The sequence below is a fragment of the Dicentrarchus labrax genome, unplaced genomic scaffold, assembly GCF_905237075.1.
Source record: "Dicentrarchus labrax unplaced genomic scaffold, dlabrax2021, whole genome shotgun sequence".
Taxonomy (NCBI): domain Eukaryota; kingdom Metazoa; phylum Chordata; class Actinopteri; family Moronidae; genus Dicentrarchus; species Dicentrarchus labrax.
Genome location: NW_026136714.1, coordinates 10,030,925 through 10,057,437, shown reverse-complemented (window position 1 = coordinate 10,057,437; position 26,513 = coordinate 10,030,925). Strand labels below are relative to the sequence as shown.

At 39.3% G+C, this 26,513-nt stretch overlaps 1 protein-coding gene across 2 annotated transcripts in view; it reads right to left on the bottom strand.

Moving 5' to 3' along the window:
• The window catches only part of unc5ca (unc-5 netrin receptor Ca), a 183,682-nt gene that overhangs the window by 40,068 nt on the left and 117,101 nt on the right, over positions 1-26,513 (bottom strand). For both annotated transcript variants that reach the window (XM_051421607.1, XM_051421608.1), the window contains exon 5: positions 2,310-2,490. In XM_051421607.1, the coding sequence (XP_051277567.1) occupies positions 2,310-2,490 (181 nt within the window). The remainder of the gene's footprint in view (positions 1-2,309; positions 2,491-26,513) is intronic.

Genomic DNA, 26,513 nt, shown 5'->3' with positions numbered 1-26,513 from the left:
TGAACCGAACACAAATATCTGTTGCACAGAACAGTCATCGATGCCCACACACACGTCGTCTATGACTGCTTTAAGCCACACTACAAGACATGGACAATAAACCTTGTGTATAGACTGATAAATACATCTGCATTTCTGACATATTGTGCCTTCTGTGGTGTTGGATATTGTTGACCAGTTACAGTTTGGCCAATGCCGTTAACCCCTGCGCACATTGTAATATTTTTATTTTTAGATTGTTTTATCTTTTCAATTATGCATTGTGTATGTGCATTTGTGTTTGGAAACTCTATTGCCTCAAATTGGCCCTTCAGGGTCAAATAAATATTTTGAATCAAATTTAACAACAGTCTGCAGTAGACATACTAATATGAAAGCCTCAAGTTGGTGATGTTTATACAAAATAGGTCTGTGATGAAGCAATTAAATGGCACAGGGTGCATTAAAGACCTATTCTATCACGGAGGCCTTTCATACTCAATGGAGAAATCTGTGTTTTTAATGTGTTGTTCCATTTAATTGGAACTATTTGTCTTGATGGAGTCAGTATGTGTTTTACAATTGCCAGAAGGCTGAGTTGCTTGCTAGTGAGAACAGCTGGATTTTCTGCACACCAAACACACACGCACACACACCGTCTTGTGCAACTTTTCGATTACCCTGCTGCTACTGTAGCACAATTTCTTCACACTGCTTTCACATGCTGTCAAGCTGCTTGAAAATTACTTAACCCTGGACCCTTGTTGGAGAGAGCACATGGACAAAAAAATAAGTATTATAAGAGGAGTTATCTGTATCCTCACTAGCCAAAATAGCCATGTGTGTTTTCATATTCTGTTTTTCCTTTCTCCTTCTTGCTGTCTCTGTCATTTTTTGTACCTCTACAAGATTTCTCCTGCATCCTGTCACATTTAGACTTGCCTGTTGCTGCATTATTTTGTGTTATTGTTGTTTTTGAGACGAGAAATGTGGCAGCACAGTGCAGACAAAGATAAGGGCAGATGAGAGACAGACAGAAAGAAATCAGGCATAAAGTTTCGATGAGTCACAAGGACACCCAGAGAAAGAGTTGACATCCGGAAAAGTAAGGTAGGTTGAAATTGCTCTGCTTCATTTCAACAGCTCTGTCTCGGCCCAGTGGACAGTGCCCACTTTCCCAGTGCCCAATTAGAAATGAATTTTCAGAAAGGAGAAGTAAAATCAGGTACTCTTGTAATCTACTTTGTTCGGTTTTTCTACTCTTTTTTTCTTCTTCACTCACACACTGTATCTCGCCATATTCTCCTCTGCCTCTCCTTTCTCCTCACCTGTCTCCCCTCCATCTACAGCTGCTCCATTTTCTTTTCGCTTATGTTTCTTCTGTTTTTTCCGCTACTATTTCACCTTGTCAACAGTGTCAGCCGGGCCCTTGTGGAGCCGAGAAGATTGAACCAGAGATTGAACAATCTATTTCTGTAAGGATACATCAGTGTCAAACCACTCCATCTCTTGCTGTCTGTATCGAACATGCACACACGCACAGTTATTTTTGATTGAAACACTCCTCCTAGTGAATAGACTCAGTGTTATATTTGAGAGAAACACAGTGTGTGTGTGTGTGTGTGTGTGTGTGTGTGTGTGGGGGGGGGGTGTTCCGCTGTACATTGTTTCTCCTCAAAATGTTTTCCTGTCCTCTCATGTCAGGCTGGCATTTGGTAAAATGGAAAAAAAGAGACAAGCCATATGAGGCATTTTCCTCCACTCAAAAAGCTTTTTCTTCTCAGTTTTTAGTTACAAAAGCATGAGAAGAGCATTGCCTGAAAAACTGACTAACACCATTCAGAACTGAGATATTCAAACTTTTTTGTTTTTTTTTATTGTTGTTGTTTTTCACAGCTGTTGTCATGCCATATGCTGCACAATTCATTTGGTGGTGGGACTCTTGGCTGAAAGCGCAGACATTTGGAAGGCCCACGTGTTCTAATTTAGAACTGAAGGTGCGATTGGTGGATTTTAATTGGGTGAGGTCAAGGGTGATGTTGGAATATCAGGCCAATCACAAAGAGAGTGTGTTGGCAATGCAGTAGAGCTAATTTCATGTGGCAGATGGGGGCTGGCTCGGCCGATCAGAGACATTGTTGGGTGGCTGCAGCTAGCATTTAAAATAGGTGTCATATCAGTAAAATTAGAAACATTATATACATACACTAAAAAAGACACATACACTCACGGAAACAGATAATCTAAATTAGAATAATTCAAGCTTTAAGTGACAAGATTTTTTGGCAATGTACGGCCAGACTAATGCTGTCGCAAGCATGCAAACTCACCATAAACAATAACAGTCGCTGTAGTGCTTCGCCTTTTGGCCACTATGTTCTTCGCCACACATGTGTAGTTGGCCGTGTCAGACAGACGCGCCTGTTTGATGATCAGATTGTGGTCGATGGTGATGTAGAAGTTTCTGTCCTCCGCTGGGTCAATTATCTCTTCGTTCTTCAACCACTCCACCTGGGAGACAGAGAAAGGAGAGAATGATGTCAGTATAGAAGTTTCTCTACACCTTTGACAGAGATCAGAACAATGTAGCTAAAGAGAGACGATAATAGGTAAATTGTGTTATTGTGTCATAACACTATGTCTTATCTGAATTTACAGTGGAAGAGTTTGTTCCTGCCATAAAGCCAAAAACAAATACAACCAGATAAACAATTATTTATAATTTGCTTTTTTCAACTTCATTAGATCTTGCCATCTGAGGGAAATTATACATTTGTTTTCATATCTGAACCACCTTGAGAAAAATTATAAAAGTACAATGGTGGGGAAACAAAATTGAAAATATGGTTTGAAAGTCACTTCCGTCTAAAAAAGAACAAAGAACAAAAGAATCAAGTTTGGGTGTTGGTATAATCTTGTTTTTCCAAGATTACAAATAAAGAAGAGATGGAAGGACTTTTTATAAGGATGATGTTGTAATCTTGTTTTTCAACGGTTAGGCAAAGTAATATGTTTGAGATATCAAATATAAAATAAAAAACAACATTTACAAGCAAATAAATAGACTTTGTGGCATACGATGTGAAAATAATAGTAATAATGAATAATGAAACTACCGAAAGATGTTCATGCATCAGGTGACAGAATCATACAGTGGTAATAGTAATAAAGACCATCATCCACAGCGGACCCCAATATGCAACCTTGGGGTAGCAGTGTAGAAAAGGAGGAAAATGTCCCAAACATATGCTTTTGCAAGGTACTTTGGGTGAAGGGTGGAACAGTGGGAAACTATCCTATTTATGAGCCTAATCACATTTCCTGAGTGCTGTATTTACTGGTCCAAACCCTCATAAATTCAGCCTGTCCGAGCTTTATGGCAGGCACATAAATGTCCGAGCCGCGTTGTTTAATTCACGTTGTTTAATTTCCTCCTCCCTTCGCATTAGGAAATGGAAATCTCAGATGCAGAAAAGAGGAAATTCAGTGTTATTCTGCAGTTTACTGCCGGCTCAGGCTCAGCTGTCATTCTTCTTCTCTCTCAGTTATTCAGCCCGTTTCTCTCTCTGATCTTCAGAGATTCGGCAGTGCTCTTTGGCCATGGGGCTCACTGTAGCTCTGAATTCTCAATCTTAAGTGAGATGCTGTGTGACCTTTCAGTTTCCATTACAAAGTAAAGGTTATACTGGAGAAAACAGCAAAGACAAACAAACAAAAACATATATATACACGGTGCACATGGTCATGTGAGGAGTTTATCCTTGTACTGTAAAAGTAGAAACTAGTGTAGTTGTTCTCTCTCACAAAGAAAAAGCAATGTGTGTTATATGGATTTTTATTCATTCATGCTCAGGATAGTTAAATAAGCTGCACTATGGTTACACATAAAAATGACACACAAACATGCACAGAAAAATGGCTTTTGTTTACAATATACTGCATTTGATTCACTCCGTTCTCAGAGATCAAAGCGTATTGGTCAGACTACTTAACCATATGAACATAGACAAAGTGAAGATGAATGCAGTTCAGCACTGCTACTCAAGTAATATTTGTCTTCAGCAAAACACTGTTAGAAAAAATAAAATACAAACAACTGTCAGAGTCAAAGTTTTCCTATCAACTTTGAATTTTCAAAGCGTACAGTCAAGTGTCTCACCCATGACCTGAATTTTCCTCTTGATGATCAAAGCACCATGATAAAATATATACACGCTGGCCGTGAACCAACAACCCAGGGGACATGGAATATAGGAGAGTGAAAGATAAAACAAGTTAAACTGGTTAAGAAAAATGAAGATGATCCCGGGTGCAATATCACCAAGGGACTGCAAGTGTGACCTGACTCTATTCAGGTAAGCTGGTTAAGTCAGTTAGCGCAAATTGTTAGTTTCAACTAGTCAGCGCTAGTTGGGAATTGCCACAAAAAAGCTTTCTTTTGGGTTGGGCACGGTGGCTCAGTGATTAGCACTGCCGCCTCACAGCAAAAAGGTCTGGGGTTCGAAAGGGACAGGGCCTTTCTGTGTGGAGTTTGCATGTTCTCCCAGTGTCTGTGTGGGTTTCCTCTGGTTGCTACGGTTTCCCCCACCATCAAAACATGCATGTTAGGTTAATTTCTCCAGTCAGTGCCCTTGACCAATGCACTGCTCTGGATCTTGAGTTGGACCCCGGGTGCTGTGGAGTGGCTGCCCACTGCTCCTAATACTTGGGATGGGTCGAATGCATAGGACACATTTCACTATATGTGCTACTGTGTATGATTATAGAAAACAATAAAGTTGATTCTTTCTATTTGGGGACCACAGTGGCACATCCCTGGAAAACTGTGACAACAAATTATGCTACTTAAAAGGCAAAACTGTGGCCATGTTTAAAATATTTCCACCATCACACAGCACTGACACTGAACCCAGCAGAAAAGGTACAACACCACAAACAAACTAAGCACTTTTATCAGCAACTTTAATGTACTGCTTTGTCACAATATTCAGATAACTGAAGTAAACTTGGAATTTTAATTGATGAAGTGGATAATGAGTATATTCAAGAAGTTGTGCAAAACTATGTGCTCAATACTAGTATTTTATCTGTCAAAGAACAGCAAAAACACACTAGCTTTTACTATAAATAAATAGATTTGCAACAGCAGATGTAAAATTATGAAACACGGTTAAATATGACCATGAAAATGCTGATTTTTGTTTGTTTCTCTAACAATTTGTGTTGTGGTTGCTAAAACTTTCAACACATTTAAAAAGTGGTCCAATACATTCATCCCCCTAAACCCTTCTTCTGTCCATCCAGTCATCAACTGTCTTATTACACTCTGTATGCTAATTATTTTTGTTTATGTTGAAACTTCTCTGTTCATGTATTCAACCATTTACTTCCTTTCTTCCTCCAAGCACTGTTAATAAACTACAACAACAAATCCAATGAATAGAAATGTGTACCTTCTTTTAAAAAGTAATTTGAAGTCCACTTCTAATTAACCTAGGGAACCTTCTGCTTTATAAGTTGCTTACTCTGGCAATGTCTTCTACAGTGCTAAAACAAGCAACATCAAGCAACCAACATCAACCATTTAACACTAAACAATAAATTAAACGTTCTCACTCTCTACATACAACAAGCAGCATTTGATCAAAGGAGACTTTTAACTGTAAAAGATTACATAATCAGTTTTTTTCCAAGCAATCAATTCATGAATTATTCTAATTTTATGCAGCAAACTTGATTGTTGCCCAAAATGTCACACAGGTGTGGAATGGTAACAATTGTATATATTTTTTTATATTTGTATTGCATTTTTGTCCTTTTTTACTCTTTGCACTACATTTCCCCGTGCTGCTGTTCCAAACTAGAATTTCCCCTACAGTAGATCGATAAAGGGACATCTTATCTCAAGAACATTTACTTAACTGCTATACTTAAATTCAAGATACTTAAGTATTTCCAATTTATGCATCTTTATACTTACTACTCCACAACATCTCAGAGGCAAATATTATACTCCACTATATTTGTCTTTAGTTTCTAGTTACCTTTCAGATTACAATATTCATAACCCTTCCTGTCCAGTGAAAACCATATATCTAAAAAGTTTGGCTATTTTTCTGATAAATGATTAAGTGTTCCTTTATAGTTTGAAACAATTCTCCTATTACTTAAACTAAATAAACCCTCTTGGATTAGGTCTAAGATCCATTGTTGTTTTTCTGAGCAGAAAAGTTGACTTTTTAGAGATACATGGTTCTCACAGCACAGTAACACTACAAACACATGACTTAAGAGAATATGATGCATTGCGGTTAACTACCTGACTGTATATAAAGTAGGTAGAATTAGCGCAACCTTAAACAACTACAGCAGTAAAATGCAACATAGACATTAATGCAACAGTAATATTAATAAAAAACATCATAATAGTAAAACACTTAGAAGGAACATTTTTCCTTAGAATTAATACTTTTATCTTTGATACTTTCAGTACATTTTGCTGATACATACAAACTCATTTAGACTGTTTCATAACAAGTTAAAAACTCCTTGTAGTAGGTTTAAGTAAAGGATCTGAGTACTCCTTCCACCACTGGCTCCACAACGTATAATCAGATCACTTTCCAGCTTAAATATGCTACTAATACAGGCCGTTATTGGCAGCCTATTAATAATAGCTATGAGCTCTTGTATGATGATGCACTGAAAATAGCCGCAGTCTTTGATGATGCCAGAAGGTTGAAGCATGTGAGAGTGATGTGTGCTCTGCTGGGCTAGACAAAGAGACCACATGTGGTGGCTATACAGCCACTGCCACCGCATCATTAGCCACAGCTGGTGTAAGAGAGAGTGTGTGTGTGTGTGTAAATGGCAGAGGGTGGCTGATTGGATCAAGCCAACCCCAGGGGAGAATGTGTATTTGTTATTTTAACTCTCGCCCCCACATCACCTGTCTCTCTCACTTTATCCACACACCACTAAACACACACACACACACACACACACACACACACACACACACGCAACCACCAACACCCATAAACCTTTGTTTTATTGCTACGGTGTAGATATTAAATAATGGCATTATACATGCCTGTGTGGAGATACTTTAAATGCTTAGTGTGGTTGATCACACATACACACACACACACACAATACTTTGACACAGTTGCGCATACACAAACATAGGCGATACTCTTGTCCTCTGTTTCAACTGTAACAGGATTTTAAAAAACGGTTCAAGAAGAGTCCATTCTTTTTGTTCTTTAAACAAAAAAAATCAAATAGCTTTCTATTCAAAGGGATAAAAGCTTTGTCTGATCAATTACACACACACTTTGTTCATGTTGTCTTTCTGCTTGACCCAGTGACTGAGACATTAATGTGACTACAGGTATATTTCAAACCTTGTGCCTATGAATACTAGATAAAAGCAGATTTGTATTTCGTCAGTTCTGAATAATACGCTTGTAGTGCTTGGATACTGCAATATACACGACGTCTAGTGAGAAGTGATAAATTCAAATATGTAAACATTTCCATATGTTTTTTTACTCACAACTGAAGGACAAATTCCCCTTCTCCTGCTGTGCCATATCAAGGCAGCAGAAAAGTGTAATGTATCTATTGAGATATGCATCTTTCTTTGGCAGTGGAACAAAGGCATGGTCGCATGCAGTGCAAGATAAAAGTAGGCCAAGATATAGAGATATATACTCTCTTTTGTTGCACTGGAGAGCAGCACAAAATGTTTCGCGACGCAAAGCTTTGCCACATATCTGCTACTGGGAGCAGGAACATCATAGTCACACTGTGTCACAAAGAGAAACACAGTGTAAATCTTGCAAAAGCAAAACAAATGGCAGACCACAGAGCAAGAAGTGAGATAACAAAGCAAAGAATATCTATGACAAATGCTAAAATATGACATGCTTTGTAGAGCCACTACAAAGAGTCTCATAGGGGAGTTGATAACAGTGCAGAGATACAGGCCCTATGGATAGAATCTGCCACTGAATCACAACATTAATTTTTCAAAGTAGCAGCAGGAACAAACACAGATACACAATAAGAGTATGGCGAAACACAACATAGACCAGTTACAATAAAATCAGATTCTTCAATCAAGGACAGGCAGGGAAATCAAGCTATACTGCGTGTGTGTGCCTGTGAATCACTCAAGTGTTAATTTGTCCGTCAGTGAGGATTATCTCCTTGATTAGCTATATTATCTGTATTTCTATAACACCACAGATGAGTGGGTTAAAGAGCTCCTGTAGTGATTACTCTACCTATGTGTGGGCGGGGACTGAGTGTGCATCGTGTGTCCATCCATGTTTTAATAATCCCAACCCCCCACCACCACCACCCGTTCTAGCAAGCTTTGTCGCCTCATTTCATGGCAAGCTGAGTCTGAGTTGTAGGATATTAGAGGACGAAGACAGAGAAGGGACAATTAAGACAGACAAGAATAGAGTTACGATGAGTTAAAATCTATTTGTATCAACTGACCACAGGGCTTTTGCAGTGCACTTTATTTTTTTGAGTAAAGAAAGAGAGAGCTGCACACTCATAGCTCCAATGCAATGAGTTTTATTTATAGTTTTATGAATCAGTTTGGCACATATTTGTCTGAATCATCCGAAGGAATTAGCCTTAAGCGGACAAGATGTGCCAAAACACTGATTCATAAAAATAAAAATAAAAAGACTGCATCTGAGTTACATGTGAAGCTGCTTTCTCCTCCTTAATTTAACGTCAACCTATGCAACTCTGTCTCCTAGAAATGATCTTAATATACTTTATTTTTGGACCATTGTTGGATGCTGAAGCTCTAGTGTGACATCCAGTGGTAAGTGAACTTCGTATAGACAACCTTTAACCAAGTGCTTTGAGAGCCTAAACATACAGTAACCTGAAACATAAGTCATGCTTTATTTGCTATGCATGGATATTGAATAGATATTATGGGGAAACAAATGAACCGGTTTCTTCTTTTTTTCAAAATAAAAGGGCATCAGCTGTATGTGTTGGGAAAGTTGTGATGCACTGATAGTAAAATGGTTCCAAACCTTAAGATTTAAACTGCTTTATTGTGTGACTTATTATGTGACTCATGCAGGGCAGTCTGTATGACACTGAATCATGTTTTAAGGGCACCGTAGAAGGCACTTGATCATGTTTTACCCATAACTCCCTTCTATGCTTACGTTTGCAGAGACAATTACATGTGTCTTTAGAGGAGCATGGTTCCAGCTGTACCACTGTCCTCTCATAACACCCTCCTATACACACCCCCTACTCTCCCTACCACACATTCACACACCACTGCCAGATGTGCCACACTCATTATTATTGGCTCTGACTGGCATCTAGAGAGCCATCACCATAATTGGCATGCTTGTTTCCATTATCAAACACTCACACATGCACGTATGCTCACACAGACATATTAACAAAGCCACACATGCATACACACACACAAAATGAAACATGCCAACCCAGTTCTCGAGAGCCCGGTCAGTCCAGTCAGCAGAAAATAAACAGGGAGAGAGATAAACAAGAAAGGAGAGAGAAAGGACATTAAAGCAGGAAGGCAAGAAACACAAAGAAAGAGTACAGATGAGAAAGGGCCGGAGGAAGACAAAGAGGTGGAGGGGATGGAGGAATTAAGAAAAAGACAATAGCGGATTGACTGAGAGGCTGGACAAACAGAGAGCAGGTGGGAGAGAACATATTGAGAGGCATATACACAGACAGAGTGAGGAAGAGAAGAGAGAGAGAATGAGAGATGAGTGTTGGCAGAGCAGACCATCTATCTTTCTCTTCTGCTGCCATCAGCTTTCTTGACACAAACCCAGACAATCGGCTATAACTGTCTGTTTTTTATAGGAGGATAATACCAACAAATGCCACACACACCTACACACACGCACACACATTAACCGCCTCCTGATGTGTAGCTAAGTAGAATAGTAATCAAGCTATTCATTAGTGCAGTAACAAAGGCCATTACTGGCTAATCAACAATCTTCAAACTCAATCGAGGAAAGCTAATAGAAATTTAATCCAACAGCGCACATGAATATGGTGAAGACATTGTGTGTGTGTGTGTGAGTGTTGGTATTAGACAAAACAATTAGGCCATTGTGATAAGATGAACAAAAGGACTTTGTTATTTTAAACAATTACATGAGAGTAACCATCATGGTGAAAAAACAACTGAATGGTGAAAACAATTTGTCTAAAATCGCTTCCTTCAGTATCAAATACACTTAGCATTCAAACTGAAATCAAAAGTCTAAATGTAACAAAAAAAACGACAATGATACAACAGGAAGTCTTTATTCATGGCGGTCATGGCTATGGTGGAAGCTACTGAACCCTAGCTGTACAATAGGGAACACTTGATCTGACTGCCTGAAATCAAATCAAATAAGAGATCATTGTGGTTTAAGATCATTTTGATTTCTGATCCAGTCATTAGCACGAGGGATTGAAATACTCATCAAAAGCTTAATTTAATTCACCAACTGCTAGGTAGCAGTGTTGTAAACATAAACTAAGGGCTATGATGTAGGATGCTACAGAAACTGTGATAAATACAAATGCAGATCCCACTGTTCTGGTTCTATAAAAAAGTAAACTTTTTAGGGGTTTTTTGGGAAAGAGAGAGGAGACGACATGCAGCAAAGGGCCACGGGTTAGAATCAAACCTGGGCTGCTGGGTTAAGGATTTCATCCTTAGTGATTTGGGCTCTATCACTACCAGGGCACCCCAAAGTTAACATTTAATACTCAGATTTTATGCATATGGTGGGTGTGTTTAAAAATCGCCTTGGTTACAGTATTACAACATATTAAAAAGTAACCCCTGTATTGTGATATGTATTATAATCACCAGATTATTGTTAATAAACAGCCCTAATGTAGAGTGATACATAATTTACAGTTTCTCTATAAAGACACCTGAACTGTTTTTGCTTTCAATTCAATTTCAATTCAATTTTATTTGTATAGCGCCAATTCATAACAGAAGTTATCTCAGGACACTTTTGAAATAGAGCAGGTCTAGACCGAACTCTTTAAAACATTATTTACAGAGACCCAACAGTACCACCATGAGCAAGCACTAGGCGACAAGGGCAAGGAAAAACTGCCTGTTATAAGGCAGAAACCTAGGACAGATCCTTCGGCTCTAGGTGGGTGGTCGTCTGTCTCGACCAGTTGGGGTGAGAGAGAGAGAGAGACAGAGAGAGAGAGAGAGAGAGAGAGAGAGAGAGAGAGAGAGACAGACAGACAGACAGACAGACAGACAGACAGACAGACAGACAGACAGGTGCACAGCAACAACAGTATTGGCAATGGCAACTGTCCTCTTTGCTTCCCAATTTGTTGTCTTATTGCGAATACATCCTAATGTAGCTAGTAGCAGTCACAGTAATAGGAACTTTGCTCTTATATAGATCCTACTCAGACTAAAGAAAGTATTCTCATAACTTTCCCTTTATGTTCTTACTTGATTTGACAACTTTGACACCACACACAGACTTATTCTTGCAGCAAAAGTGTGCTTACAATATAGTATAGTTGTATATGCAAGTTTTCCAAGATTACCACTGACGTACTGTAAGTGCAAAGGTGGCAACCATTGATTTGGAAAAACAAGATGAAACAAATGAGAGTTGCAGAGAGCAGACTGTGTGTGTGTGTGTGTGTGTGTGTGTGTGTGTGTTTAACCAAGTGCAAACTCAGGATGTGTGTTTGTGTTCATTCCTCTTCCTCTACACTGCTGGGACTCTTCTATGCTCACTTCACTTCTTGGCATCCCCGTACCTGCCAATTTGTAGCATTCTAACAAATACAAATGGCTACATTTTGGTGCCAACAAAACCTCTGGAATAACTGTCCTCTCAACTTCAAGGGCTACACCTAACTCCCACTTCTACTACAGTAACACCCTCTTCCTCTATCTGCACTTTCCTGTTAGTAATCCTTTACTGTGAATCAAACAGAATCCATCTTCCTTTTCATTCTAGCCATTGAGTTTTAGTCCCTTGCGCTTCCACATAAACTCCAAAATTACTTAAGTGCAACATGTTCCCAACTTCATATATATTTCAAAGACTGTCCTCCCTGTGGGAAGTTCACCTCAGATGTTTAAGAACTGAGTAGGAGAGACATAAAGAAAAATGGGCAAACAGTCAGGAGTTGGGTTGTGAATTTCTTAAAAACTTGATTTAGGAATATAATAAGGTAGCAAAAACTACTGACGAGAAGCAGTCTCAGACAAAAGTCAGACAGGCTGATATAAGCTTATAAACAGACAAACAACAGGGAGATATTATTGAAAGAGACAGATGAACAAAAGAAAATAGCACAAACCGTCTAGTCAGACAAAGATATCAAATACAACGTTAAGAAATTTTGTTTCAAGGCTATATTCAAGAGCAGCATCAATGTCCACGCAGTAGTCAGGAACAGTTGTTAATAATAACCTTGCCCCTGAATTACATTGATTGTGGGAAGTGTGGTTTTTAGTCACCTACAGTGTATCTGTGCCGTTTCACATCCCTGTCTTAATTGGCCATATGTCCTGGTGTTTCTGTCTGCATCCTCCCTACACTTGGGATGTGATTAGAACAATCCTGCTGCCCACTGCTGCTGCAGGGAATTTACTATAGCCACCAACCCCACTACAAAACAATACATGCCAGGACTGGGCAGACTGGGCAGATTGTGCAGGTCAATATAAGGTTACATGTGCACACATATATAGAGGATGTATGTGGGTGAGGTGTGTGTGGATGTCAGTGTGTCTGTGCCTATGTGTGTGCATGCCAACATGGGATTTCAGAGGCTCTGACAGCTTAATTAACTAGATCCAGGCGAGTGACATAAAGACCCAATTAACTACACTGACATAACTGGGTCGCCATCGACAGTCATCCCACACTGATATTCTAAAAGACATCTTTGATAAAAAGCAGATTGAAGTGAGTTGTCTGTTGCAGCTTTTTTTGTGAGTTTTCACTACATTTATTTTTTATAAATCAATTAAGAACACATTTTATCTCAATCATTTTGCCCCTACACTGTCATGCAGGCATCGATTCAACAAATCTACAAAGAAAAACAGACAAACAGGCTTGCACTAAAGGCTACCCTAAGATTGTACCATAACATACTTATCATATCATATGAGACTAATTGTTTGTCATTTGCATGTAAAAAGGAATGTTGATTCTATAACTGTAGAAAATGTAGATATGCACTGTAATAGCTTTCCTCAACATTACAGAGGACAATTAAGTTAAAGTAAAAAGTGTACGGTCTATAGCATACTCTCACAGTGTATAATTAAAAAGAACAAAAAATGTGTATAATATGCTACACAGTACTAAAACCCCAAAAAAGAAAAAATTAATTGAAAGTGTAGGAGAGACCAGAGAATTCTCAGTGGTCTTGTACATAAGTAGAACCACGACTTAGTTCTTAAAAGAGTCGTATACCACAAGGAATTACTTGGGCATTGAGGAAGAAGCATGTATATTAAAGAAAGAATCCCCAATGTGCAGCAGAGTGTGAGGAATAGCAGCGTGCTCTCCAAGGTGTCCCACACAGACAGAACTGGGACATCGGAGGACACCCAGTTGGACCGGGACAAGCCTACAGAGGCCTATTTATAACCTACTACTCCACTGCACCTTGGTACACTTTCACTGAATGATGTATGGCACGCACATATGATACATGGGTATAATTTTACTCAGCTGTGACTTGTGCTTGTGAATGTGACTCTAAATATCATGTCTTTGCATTATATCACAACCCAGCATTTGTTTTGCAAGATTCAGCACATGTGCTTTTGAAGAACTAAAATCATTTGTTACTACAGTATGTCCCTGAAAATAAAACAACAAAGTTAATGGTTTCTGCAATGTAAGCTTATAAATGATAGAAAGGAGAGGATGAAAGAGTAAAAGGGCACACAAGTCGGAGCAGGTGAAATGGAGGAGAGGAGAGGAGAGGAGAGGAAAGGAGAAGAGAGGAAAAACAAGGAAGTTGCTCAGCACTAAAGGAGGTCACAGATGTGCTGAACAGAAAGCCTGCATTGGCTTCTCTAGGGTGCACACATGCACAGACATGGACACACAGACACACAGACACACAGACACACACAGACATACACACACAGTGTGTGCTACCTCTGAGATTTAACACAGGTGCAGATGCTTCACAGTGATCTATTAGACTCACCCTCTCATGTCAACATTCAAGAGTGGAGAGAGACAGAGAGGGGGAAAGACGGATGGGGAACAATCTCGAGAGAGGGTCGGATAGAGAAAAGGTATTTCCACAGCAATGGTGAAGGAGTGAAAGAAAGATAGAGAGTTAGGGAGGCAGTGATTATGGTGGAGGAGGATCAGGAAACAGGGAGTGCAGGCTAGAAGCAGATAGCTGTGGGTGATCCATTAAAGCTAACCTGACAATGTCAACAAATAGGGAGAAGAAGTGAGTATGAAATGGAAGAAAAAGGACAAATGAAAAGGTAATGAGGAGGTGAGGCAGACTGGGGAAGAGACGGGGCAATGTGGAATTTACATGCTATGTCAACAATTAGGGAAAGAAGGATGGAGGGGGAATGAGACTGAGGTGCTGGAGAGCGGAGAAAGATATACTGGGGTAATCCATTAGGCCCAACACTTGGGAAAACAAGAGAAGGAAAGTAAAAGTCATGTGAGGAATGCAGGGGAGAGAGGGAGGGAAAAGAAAATTAAGAAAAGGAGGAAGGAGGAGGAAGTTGGCGAGGGTAATATTTTTCCCAGGAGTCCTTATGTCAAAACATGAGTAGTGTGTGTGTGTGTGTGTCTGTGTGTGTGTGTGTGTGTGTGTGTGTGTGTGTGTGTGTGTGTGTGTGTGTGTGTGTGTGTGTGTGTGTGTGTGTGTAAAAATCCACCAGTAACTCCAGCTACTGTTAGCTTTCCCAACCCATCTCACTAGCATCAAAGAAGCAGGCATTACAGAGATGGGCTACCACTGTGGAGGACTGATAGATGGGCTGCAGGTTTGAGACATGGTGCAGGTGGTTCGTGGGTAAATGTGAAAAAGAGATGTGCAAAAAGTGAGGGAGGCAGAGAAAAAGGCTGGTGACTTAGAAGTGGAAGAGAGCACATAAGACAGATAGCAACGCAGGAAGGCTTGAGGCTTGGCAGAGAAATGTATTAACAAAGAGTTGTGATATTGAATTTACTGAAGCTCCAATGCTTCCAACTACTTCCTGCCAGACAATTCAATAAAATAATATTGCCAGGTGAAAAATCAGCCAACAAGCACGTTTTTGATTAAAACTGCTTTGTAATAAATGTATTTCCAGGAAATAAAAAATGTATACTCAATGCAGGTATGAAAAAGTTGGGCGGACACTGAAAACATGGTTAATTAATGAAGTTGGCCAAAACAGGTTTAAAGGTGAGCCAAACGTGTTGGACTATCTTAATTCAATTACTTTTTTGACCACTTTTATTCCAAAATATAGTTTCAATATTCACAAGTATAATACCTCACAGTATAAATAATTATTTTAAATTCAGTTATTGTAAAAAAAACAAAAACTACAATTGGCATTTTTACGACAAATTAACATTTTCCTTATGGATATATTCAATTAGTTCTCTTCCCTATATTAGAGCTTTCAGCCAAAGAGATAAGGGGCTACGAATATTCTGGGTTTAAAACACATTCCATTACAGAGAAATTAGAGAAAGTATGTCTAATATGATGCCTGAGGTTGGTAATGTGTAGCAGGGAAATGCTCTGGAAAGACAAACAGGTAGACAAAGAGCTTTGGGCTGAGAGAGCAGGCAGGCGTAGGGACACCCAAGAGGCAGGCAAGTCAGGACCTGAGGGTCAGGGAGCAAAGCCATTCCCACTGAGACACGAGACCGCTGAAGTTACTGACTGTTCATAATTTGTGCTGGGGGTGGAAGGACTATGGTTCTCTTAATGTAAAATTTGACTTGTTCACTGGTAGCAGAGCCAGTTCGTGCGTATATGGCCCTGCCTTCCCTCATGTCAAAGCGGATGTCATTGTTTGTAACTGGACAATGCAGCTCTTCCAGGGCTGTTCTGTGACTTTGTGCCTGACAAATGTGAGAGTGAAATACAACTATTTATTACATTTGATAAATGCCAAGGCTTATGTTTACATTGTATAGACAAAGCTCATTTTATAATATCTTGAATAATACCTTTTTTTTATTTCTTCTATTTTTTACAATGTTAATATTCACTTAATATTCTATAGAAAATATTCTATTGAATAAATATTATTTGTTTATACCTCATTCTGCTCATTACAGATCTACTAATTATTAGACCGACAGGTAGAGCAAACTGAGGAACAGGAGGAAGAATTGTAGTGGGAGCACTGGGATGGTCAGTTCATTTCAATTCAATTGTATTTGCATAGAGCCAATTCATAACAAAAGTTATCACAGCACACGTTTCTAATAGAATAGGTTTAAACCATACTAAAATGTCAGGTGTGACTGTGTGGCAATGGCAGATAGTTTAAAGGGTTTATGGGTCAGATTGGAGGACCCCCAAGCAGAATTTTGCTTAGGGTCCCTAGGAGGTCAGCACTGGCTGTGTATGCTGTGTATGCGCCATTTCACGGTGTGTTTAACCTTGTTCTACTTGTAGATGGATATTTTCATCAGCATTTGAAGGCTGCACTGATCTGAAAAATGTTATATTCATCATGGTCAAAATTTAAAATAAAATGTTTTCATTGCTAAAACATTTTGAGAACCAAGAACTGATGACAAGAAATAAGGAAAACAGGACAGAAACTGGACTGAACAACAAAGAAAAAGGAACAATCGCACAAACAAATTGAGTGATAGCAGCAGTGGTAGATCATGGGAGAAGAAGAAAAAAAAAACCCAGAAATGACAGTTTGGGGTGAGAGTGTTAGGGGACGAAATGCTGAAATGAGACCCTGGGCTCAAATCATTAGCGGAAGAGGCAAGACGAAAAACATCCAAATCCACTCAACAGCTCAGACATGTCGGGGGAACATTTCCCAAAACAGACACTGACCTACTAACAGCTAGAATCGGAATCAACACCTCAAATATCACCAGGGAAAAGTTCAAAAGGGAAACATTTCTGTGCTAGAGGAACTGAAAGTTAGGAAATTAAACATGTCCTCTCCTCTGCTTTAATATAGCATGCTGTACTTTGTGTTCTTGTCTATAATCTGCAAAGCCTTGGATGTCACAATGCAATATCTGGAGGTACATTGCAGCACACAGATTTCATGAGAAATAGGTAAAATAAAATGACACAGATGGACGCTGTAACAAAGTGCAGAAACAAAACTCTCAAACGTTTGATCGTGAAAGTTTGATTGATTTATTCAATGGTTTGAATGCACAGAAGTGGATAATCACACAAAATATGTGTGAAAAAAGAAACAATTTTGATAACGACTACTACGACCCGTACTGCAAATGAATTTAATGCCGAAACTTAAGCAGACATAGCAAGTGCTCATAGGGAGATTTTTATGGAGTTTCCTCAAGTCTTTAAAGGCAGTGTGCTGCCTAACTGACTTCCTCGGTTGCTGTGAGCCAGTTGTTGAAATGATTGACAGCTTGGTAAATTATAGAACATGGTGACGGGTCAATGCGGTAAAAGTGTTGAAGCCCTCTGTATATGTGTGTCTCTGTTGCTTTCTTTATATCTCTGGACGGTGATATATTTTGTATTTCCTGCTGTACCCTCCAGTTCACTAAGTACTATAACATTACTAATGGCAACAGCAGAAGACGGAGAAGGGAGGGGGAAAAGAAAGGGGAAAGAGTGAGAGTGGGGGGGGGGCAAAGAGGCAGAGACAAGGAGAAATAAATAAAGAAGAAAGTAACAGTGGGGATAAAATGAGAGCAGTGGGAGAGTGTGCAAAAGAAACCACATGACACATAGTGCTAAAGAGCATTTAAGTGTTTCAGCATTATGACCTGAAAACACCTGCAATGTCTGACTCATCTTTGAAGGAATATTTTTCTGGCAAGTAGAGCCGTCTACCTAAAAATCCTGAGCTAATTCTGCAATAACTAAACCTTACTATAAGCTGTACAGTAATTACAGTAAACAATTAAAATTTCTTGCTGTTGTTTTAAGGTTAAGTAAATACATTTTGCAGTTACCCTTCAACTCTCATCTCTCACTCTGCTCCCAGAGGTATGTCCTCAAAAGTCCTTCACATACTCTGGGCAATCAGCAAAGACCCGCTCTTCATCAGGTTCAGTCTTAGCCTTGTCTGGTTATTTTAGTAGTGCAGTTTTAAAAAATGTAAATACATGTTCAAGCCTTGTTATCATCTTCAATGTCACTCACCAATCAGTGGTGTCATTATAAACAGAGTTTATGATACAATCACAATATTTTAACAAGATGTGAATGAAAACAAACTAACTAATTGTTCTTCCTAAGTACTTATTTATTTATTTATTTTAAATTTTATATAGTTTTTGTACCCAATACTACAGCCTGTTTTTGTGAACATTACACAAATCAAATTGAATGTGAGTGTGTTAAGAGTGGGAAGCTGACCCTTTCATTACTTTTTTTAAACACACAGTTGAGTATGTGTGCAGGCATTTACGCACATGTTGCGTGTATGTGTGTGTGTGCATGTCAAAGCTGATTCACTGTACAGTGTAGGAGTACTGATGACACTCCATAATCATTAAAGCATGAAGAGGCTCTGAGCTGATTGGGGGCATGCTAATCCTTTTTAATTGACTCTCCAGCTCTCCAGTGTTATTAAAACCACCCAATAACAAAATCAGCTTTGCTTTATTAGCCGGGTCAGCTGAACTATTGGAGACCTCCCTGTTTGTTAGTGTTGCATTTTGTTGAAGGATGTACAGTATGAAGTATGAACATGGTAAACAAAAACCAATTTAGACATATACAGAACACAAAGAGGTAGTGCCTTTGCTGGAAAATATTGTATTTTTAAAACAAGAGCTCCTTTCAGTTACATTCAGACTGGGAAATTCTGGAGTACACGATTTATGTCCTATGCCAAATTTCAGTGCAAATGTAGGAGATTTAGTGTCCTTTATGTAGTAAGTGTACAGAGGTTGGGGTGATGAATGGGTGTGCAATACATTTGACTTTGACATGTCTGAGGTAATTTTTCTTCTTAGTTCAACAATTAATGTTGGCTTTTCAAAATATTTAACCATGACAATGATCTCTCCCAAAACTTAACTAAGAATGTAGTTGCCATGCTTTCCATGGATATTGAAGGAGTAACCAATTTAAAACTGAGTTTCAGCAGAGTTGTTCTTGTTCTTTTTTGGTGAGTAAGTTACGCTTAAGTACGCTTCTAACCTGCAAGCATTTCATATTGTCTGCATACACAATTTATATAAACAAATATAAATAATATTTTACTATATAAAGCTGAATGTGTTCAGCCATTAAAAAACACCTTTTTCAGCAGAATAATTAACCTGCCTTGGTCAATACCACATATTTGAAAACACGGTTTTACATATCATAGCTATGCCTCAAACTGCAGTAATGATTTTACAGTTTTTACTGACAAAAAAAGACAGGAGATGCATTATGACGACCACAAGATGATCGTCATATTCTCCATTTATGGTTCCCTTGAGAACTATTGAAGCATCCTTTCTCTAAGTGCTATACATTGGCATCTGCAAGGACACACTTAAGTAGCCTATAGCCATCTACCTTTGAAAGAATTATGCTTCCAACATCAGCAAAACATCAATAGAGCCAAGAGTTTCTTGGCAGAGTGTTTGATAAGCTGATGATTCAATACAATTCCAGGGTGTAAGCAGTATTGTAGTTAATACAGCTCAGCAAAAATGTACTCATATTAGATTTCACACCATAGTGTTAAATGGAGGACTGCATCATAGTAATAACAGATTTAACAATCAGTCAGTAGAAGATCACATATCATTACAAACATATTATCTGCACAAAGATGACACGGTCATCATCTGATAATGTTCTGTTATCAACACACTCCCATTTACAAAAATATTAATTGCACTGACAATGACCTCCTTTAGTAACTCGCTGAAGACTACTTAACTGAATAGTGATGTGAGTGAAAAGCAATTAATTGGTAGCAATTATTTAAAGCCCTGGCTTATTAAACTTTTTCAGTCTTGGTCCCAAATGAGGAATTTACTGTCCCAATTGCTTTAGTAGTTAAGTATTATTATATCACAACTCTTGCCAGCAATATGACAGAACTATTATTAGGTTCTAAATTATTTCATAAATAAGTTTCTAATATGTTAATTGTATTAGAATAATATATACGGAAATACTCAGAAACCTTTTATAAATGCTACAGGCTCATGTACACAACTTCCAAAGTCCTAAAAGACTTACAAGGTCTAACAACTTATAAAACTTGACAGAACAGAGCAGAGATTTGTTATTTGACACTGTTGCACCCTGTGTCAAAACAGTGAGTTCATTCATCCATGACAACACTGTCAGGGCTGCCGAGGGCAGCACGGGTAGCTGCCTTACAATGCAGTACACTCCACACAGTCATGTCACCATCAATCCACAGCTTTGTCTCGGAACTATGTCAAAAAAGACAGGGGGCGTGAGGAAGACTGAGAGACAGCAATAGGAACAGAAAGAGACAAAGTGAAAAAAAGACAGACAGAGACAGAGAGAGAGAGAGAGAGAGACAAGGGGGCACAGAAATGTTTGAGAAATGGAGACAGAACACCAAAACGGACAAACATGAACAGAAAATGGCTGAGATGGGAAACGGTGTGAGGTTTTCCTTTAAGGCACTGAAAATGTGTTACCTCAGTGAAAACAGCAACAACAAATAAGCATTCATTTAAAAAAGCAGAGGTAAGGGTCAGCATTTCAACACCAACACATTTAATACTCTTTCCATGTCACCGCCAGGAAGACATTAAAAAAGGGGTTAATTGCAAAGGCGGACTACCCTATAGTGTTTGCCAAAGACTTTGAGTAGATAATGAAAGGGGAGCACAAAGGTCCTCCTAATTTAGAGGGTGTGCGGGGCAATCTACACAAACGCCTTCATTATCTCCTGCTCTCATACTTCTGATTCAAGCACCAACTCAACCCTCTACATACCACACACACAAAGAACAAAGTCCTAGTTTCAAAAAGACTCAAACCTCAGACCTCAGAGAACTAAAACTACATATGATCACTGGTCTGCATACTTCCTGTCCTCCTCTAAGAAACAAAACACAGGGTGACTTTATGTAATGAGAAGCTTCCCTCTTTGAATTTTGATTGATAGTTTCCTTAAATGGCCAAGAAACTAAGGATGAATGTACTGTAAGGGCTTGCAGTTACAGTCACTGAGAGGGCTGAAATAGCAGAACTCCTTCCACTTGTGAGAAAGCCAAGAAAAACATCTGGGTTAGAGTTTTAGAGTTTATACAAAAAGTTGATGTATAATCTGCAAATAATGCATGTGCTCTGAAATCAGCACTACATGACAAAAGGAAGAAATGGAGAAGGAAAGAAAAATATTATACATTTGAGTCTCTCAGTCTAGACAGAACCAGTGATTGGAACCAAATGGAACTGAACTGAGAAAACAAGCAACAGATACACTCATTTTATGACTGTATAAAGACAGAGAGAGAGAGCAGTCAATAGAATAAAACAAGCAAGGAAGTCTGATAACTGATGCTGAGAAAATACACATCTCCAATGCAGTTCTGCACAGTCTGCTGGCTTTGGAGTGGGATCTGACTAATGCCTGAATTTACTGACATGGCTTATCACTGGATAAAAAGACACTCAAGGCTCCTAAAATACAAAGTGGTTATAAAAGACTGCACTGCTATACAGTAACAGGAGTCAGGGAGATAAAGCATACTGTATGTGTGTTTATGTGTGTGTCCATTCATGTGGCGATGTACACACTTCATTAGATAATGATCACAATTCCTCTCTACATCACCAACAACCAACCACGATACATTTATTACTGAAAACAACACAAAAGCTGCTCTTCGTCATCTGCCCCATTTGTAAATTGCCCTGCAGTGATAGACCATCGCAACAGCATTTTAATAATCTTAACACCATTTCAATAATTCACCTCGCCAGTCGGAATAAAAAAGAGATTGCTGACTAATCTGTGGATTACGGTGATGATTTCTGACAGAGGTTGAGGATCAAGGTAAAATGTGATGGGAGATGAGCCGTAGGGCTTACTATGCTAGCTCAAAGAGGATTAAGGTAAGGATCTATTGGGGAAGCAGCATTACATAAATTGTTTTTTGTGCATAGAAACATACACACGCAAACCCACTCACAAACACATACACTCACATAGGTACACCAACACACGTGTGTTTCTCTAGAGAAGGGCCGGGAGGAAAATGACTTTAATACTTTTGGTGCGATGATCACAACATTTTTTAAAGCTAAAGAAAGATCCAATGCTTTATTTAGTATTACAATTTATATTCCAGTTCCTATTCAGTCAGGTTCATTCCATTCGATTTATTCAGAAAGTCCAGCAAATGCCATTCAGGATTAATTTCATCTCTAAATCCATTGACAGAGCTTTGGATACTAGAACTGGTAGTATACTCGGTCTAAATACACAATTTGGATGTATTCAGAACTTGCAAATAGTTTATCTTGCAGTATTTAATACAATTGTTTCTGAGGCCCAGAGGAACACTGAGCTGCAGTGAGATGTGAAAGCGGTTTACAGCTAAAAAGCATTCAATAGATCTGCTTCTATCTCTGGACACAGGAAGAGAGCATGTCTTATTTGTAAGACAGTTTAATTCACACTGTCACCTTCACTGTCCATTTAAAGCACTCCACCGGCACAGATGTTATAACCTCCAGATAGATTCTGCTAGTAAACGTCATCATACAACACATTAACAATGGTGACTTCAGGGACAGAAATGTACTGTACTGTGTGTGTGTGTGTGTGTGTGTGTGTGTGTGTGTGTGTGTACAGTATCCTGTATGAGTACGAGAGTGAGGTAGCCGTTAGCGTTTTGGCCACACCACACCATTGATGCCTTCTGACAGAAAAGTCTGCTAAGATTTGCATCACAAAGAGTCATTGACGCACACTGAGACAAACTGAGACACACCCATACACACACACGGGTAATTACACAAACGCATGTGTCTAGACTTATTCCACACCGGTGAACAAAGAAAGTCATTCACAAAAAGTGACATCGATGGTCACTGCGAGAGAGGTTAGAGGCCAAATGTGTGTGTGTGAGTGAGTGAGAGAGAGGGCTGTGGTTGTGCTTCCTAGATTCACACAAACACACATTTGTACACCACAAATGTCTCAGCTACTTCTTGGTTAGGACGATGTGTGTGTTCTGCCTGAAGGTAAAGTTTCTCTTTTCAGTTGCTGGCTGTGATCTGCAACGTAACAGCAACCTTGGAGCTAGCAGTAGGATTTGTGTCTTGCTGATACGATAATCTAAATCCCATCTTTGAAGGACAATCTCCCCATGCCACCTTGTTACACATAACAATTAAATGTCACATTAAATGTATTGTGATGTAAGAAAACTAAATATTTTTATTAAAAAATGTCAATAAAAACTGTAAGTCTCAGACGTTGCTTATAATTGCTGGTGTAGAAGATTACACTGAGATAATGTATACGTTGATCATAAGCCATTATCCATGTGAATAACTTGCACTAATTTAGGGTGCAGATTGAGTACTTAAGAATGTGACAGGAACTTGACCAGGCTCCAGACACATATCCAGTTACTCTGTGTGTGTGTGCATGTGTGTGTGTGTGTGTGTGTGTTAGGGCTAGACACGTGGAGGGCCTGTCACCACACACTGATGTGTTTATTTCACTGCAGCTGGGGTAATCACTCACACACAGAGACAGACGCAGACAGGCACATACACAAATATTCACATAGACAACCACAGTCACACAACAAACACACACACACACACACACACACACACACACACACACACTCACATAAATCCATAAACCCACCTGCTATGCGCAGTCTAGTGGCTTTGCCTGGCCTGTGGGGTCACTTCTACTCTTTGCGTTTCAAGATACAAATGCTGTTAGACCGCTGCCTTATTCTGTGGCCTCTATATCCAAATGACCCTCACACCATTTGGAGGGAAACCTATGCAAGTTGACTGTGGCTCAGATTAAACTTTCACATCCTTGCTTGGTTTCAGTGGAATTTTTTAAGAATCTCAATTTTGATGACCTTGGGCAAGTAAAGTAATTCATAAAAAGTTTTCAAAAAAATAAACCATGCCAGAATTAAATAAAATCAAACAGAGCATTTTTCATCGAAAGTTAAAATTGTGCGGCACTTGTTGCAACTTCTCTGAATTCACCATCTGTGTCCATAAAGCCTTTCCTGTTGAACTGCTGAACCCTCCCTGCTGAATCCAATAGCTTTCCATCAGCTTTTAAAGGCTTTCGATCACAGTCTAAAGAGATTTAGATGTTTCCCAAGGATTTCACAATGCTTCAAATTGTGTCTCTCAGGAGCTTCAGATTGAAAGAGAGAAAAAAACACGAAGACGAGACTGACTGATGACAAGAGCAGTACTGTCAGAAGAAAGTGAAAAGCAAATAAGGCTGCAATGGTTGGTGTGGAGACATTTTCTTTTGCAATCTCGGATTGGTTTGACCCTGACCTCTCAAGGCTAACAGTTGTGCAGCAGTTAAAATGATCCCTGGCTAATATTTCCTTTAGTGTACTTCTTATCATCTTTAGTATATATATATGTGTGTGTGTTTGTGTGTGCATTTCCTTAAGGCTGTATCTACATGTGTATCTACGTAAATGTATGGACAAACATTTGTGTGTATATGGTCCTGTGTGTGTGTGTGTGTGTGTGTGTACAGATGCTATGTGAATATGAATGTAAATCGTGTTTGTGAGTGTGTGTATGTGTGTGTTTATGGAGTGAAGGCTTTGGTGCGACATGTTGACAGCCACGTGATGCCAGCTGGGCATTATGACGTGGGTATCAAATAACAGTGCACCAACCCTATCACATTGACAACTTTACAACAGTCGTCAACTGGCCGACGCGGCAACCGTAACCACTAAAATTAGAACATTTTGAGAGAGGTCACAGGACAACAACAACGACAGCTGTCAATCAAGGGAAAAAAAGAAAATAAATTTAAAAAGATGGTTGTGTGTGTGTGTGTGTGTGTGTGTGTGTGTGTGTGGAGGACAGAGAAAGAGGAAATGGAGAATGTGAATGGCAAAGACAATGGGCATGATAAGAACAAAGAGAAATGGAAAGTCAGAGGAGATAAAAAAAGAAAGTCGGGGCTACAACCTGAGGTCATCAGCAGGTTTTAAACCTAAATCCCTCTAATCAGCTTCAGCAGACAGGAGAGACAGACCAATCCATTTGCTCTGAGATCCCATTATGACAGGAGAAAGGAATAGGAAAGGTAGCAGATTGAACACACTGGAAGAATTGCGCGGAGCATCGGTGTGTCAGTGTGTGTGTGTGTGTGTGTGTGTGCATGTGGTTTGTAAGTACACAAACACAAGCGTCTGTGTGCATGAATGTGTTGTCTTCAAACAGGTGTGAAAAAATAAATGAAGTGAATGAGGCAAAAGTAGTAATGAGTCATTAGTGTAGAGATCTGTCTTCAAGATGAAGGAGCGTGAATGTGTGAGTGTGAATGTGTGAATGTGACAGAAAGAGAGACAAAAAATTGTGAAAAATAGCCTTTGTGTGTGTTTGAAAGTCTGGCTTCCACTGTAAAACTAATGTCACAATTCGACCAATGTATTTGTTTGATTTCCCTCAGAAGAATTAAGGATTCTAGAAGTGAAAGAACAGGAGAGGATCACTGTTATTCTCCACCACTCATTCCTCTTTTTCCAGCCCACCTCAACCTCCACTTCTTCCCCACACACTCTCCCTCACTTTGTATGCTGGTCTGTCTGAGTGTCTCCCTCACCCCCTCTCTTTCAGTTCCCCCCCCCCCCCTCCCCCCCTCTCTCTCAGGGGAGCTGTGTACTTAGGTGCAATTGAAAACGACTATCAAACTCTGAGGAGTGAAACCTGATTCACAGACTCCTTATCCGGTAGCGCAGCGCTCTCCAAGTGCTGTGCTGCTCTTCCCCTGTGACCGACTAAATGAAATTATGTCTTTTTATCCATTCAAGAGGGAATGCAGCCAGATGAAACTAGGAAAGTAAAGAACAATATGAATTGTGAATGACTTTTTTCTCAGTAGTTAAGGCCCTGAGGCAGTGGAAGTGACATGTGTGGCTCTTCCGAAGTGGATGTTTACTGTGCGACACATCTGATGAGTGAATAAAATGTCGATGTGCTGACAATGTACTTGAGGCATACAATATTATATTACATGGATGAGGGTAGTGTTGTGATGGTGTGATGTCTTTATCACACTTGTATTCACATGTTTATACTTGAAATCCACACCTGTT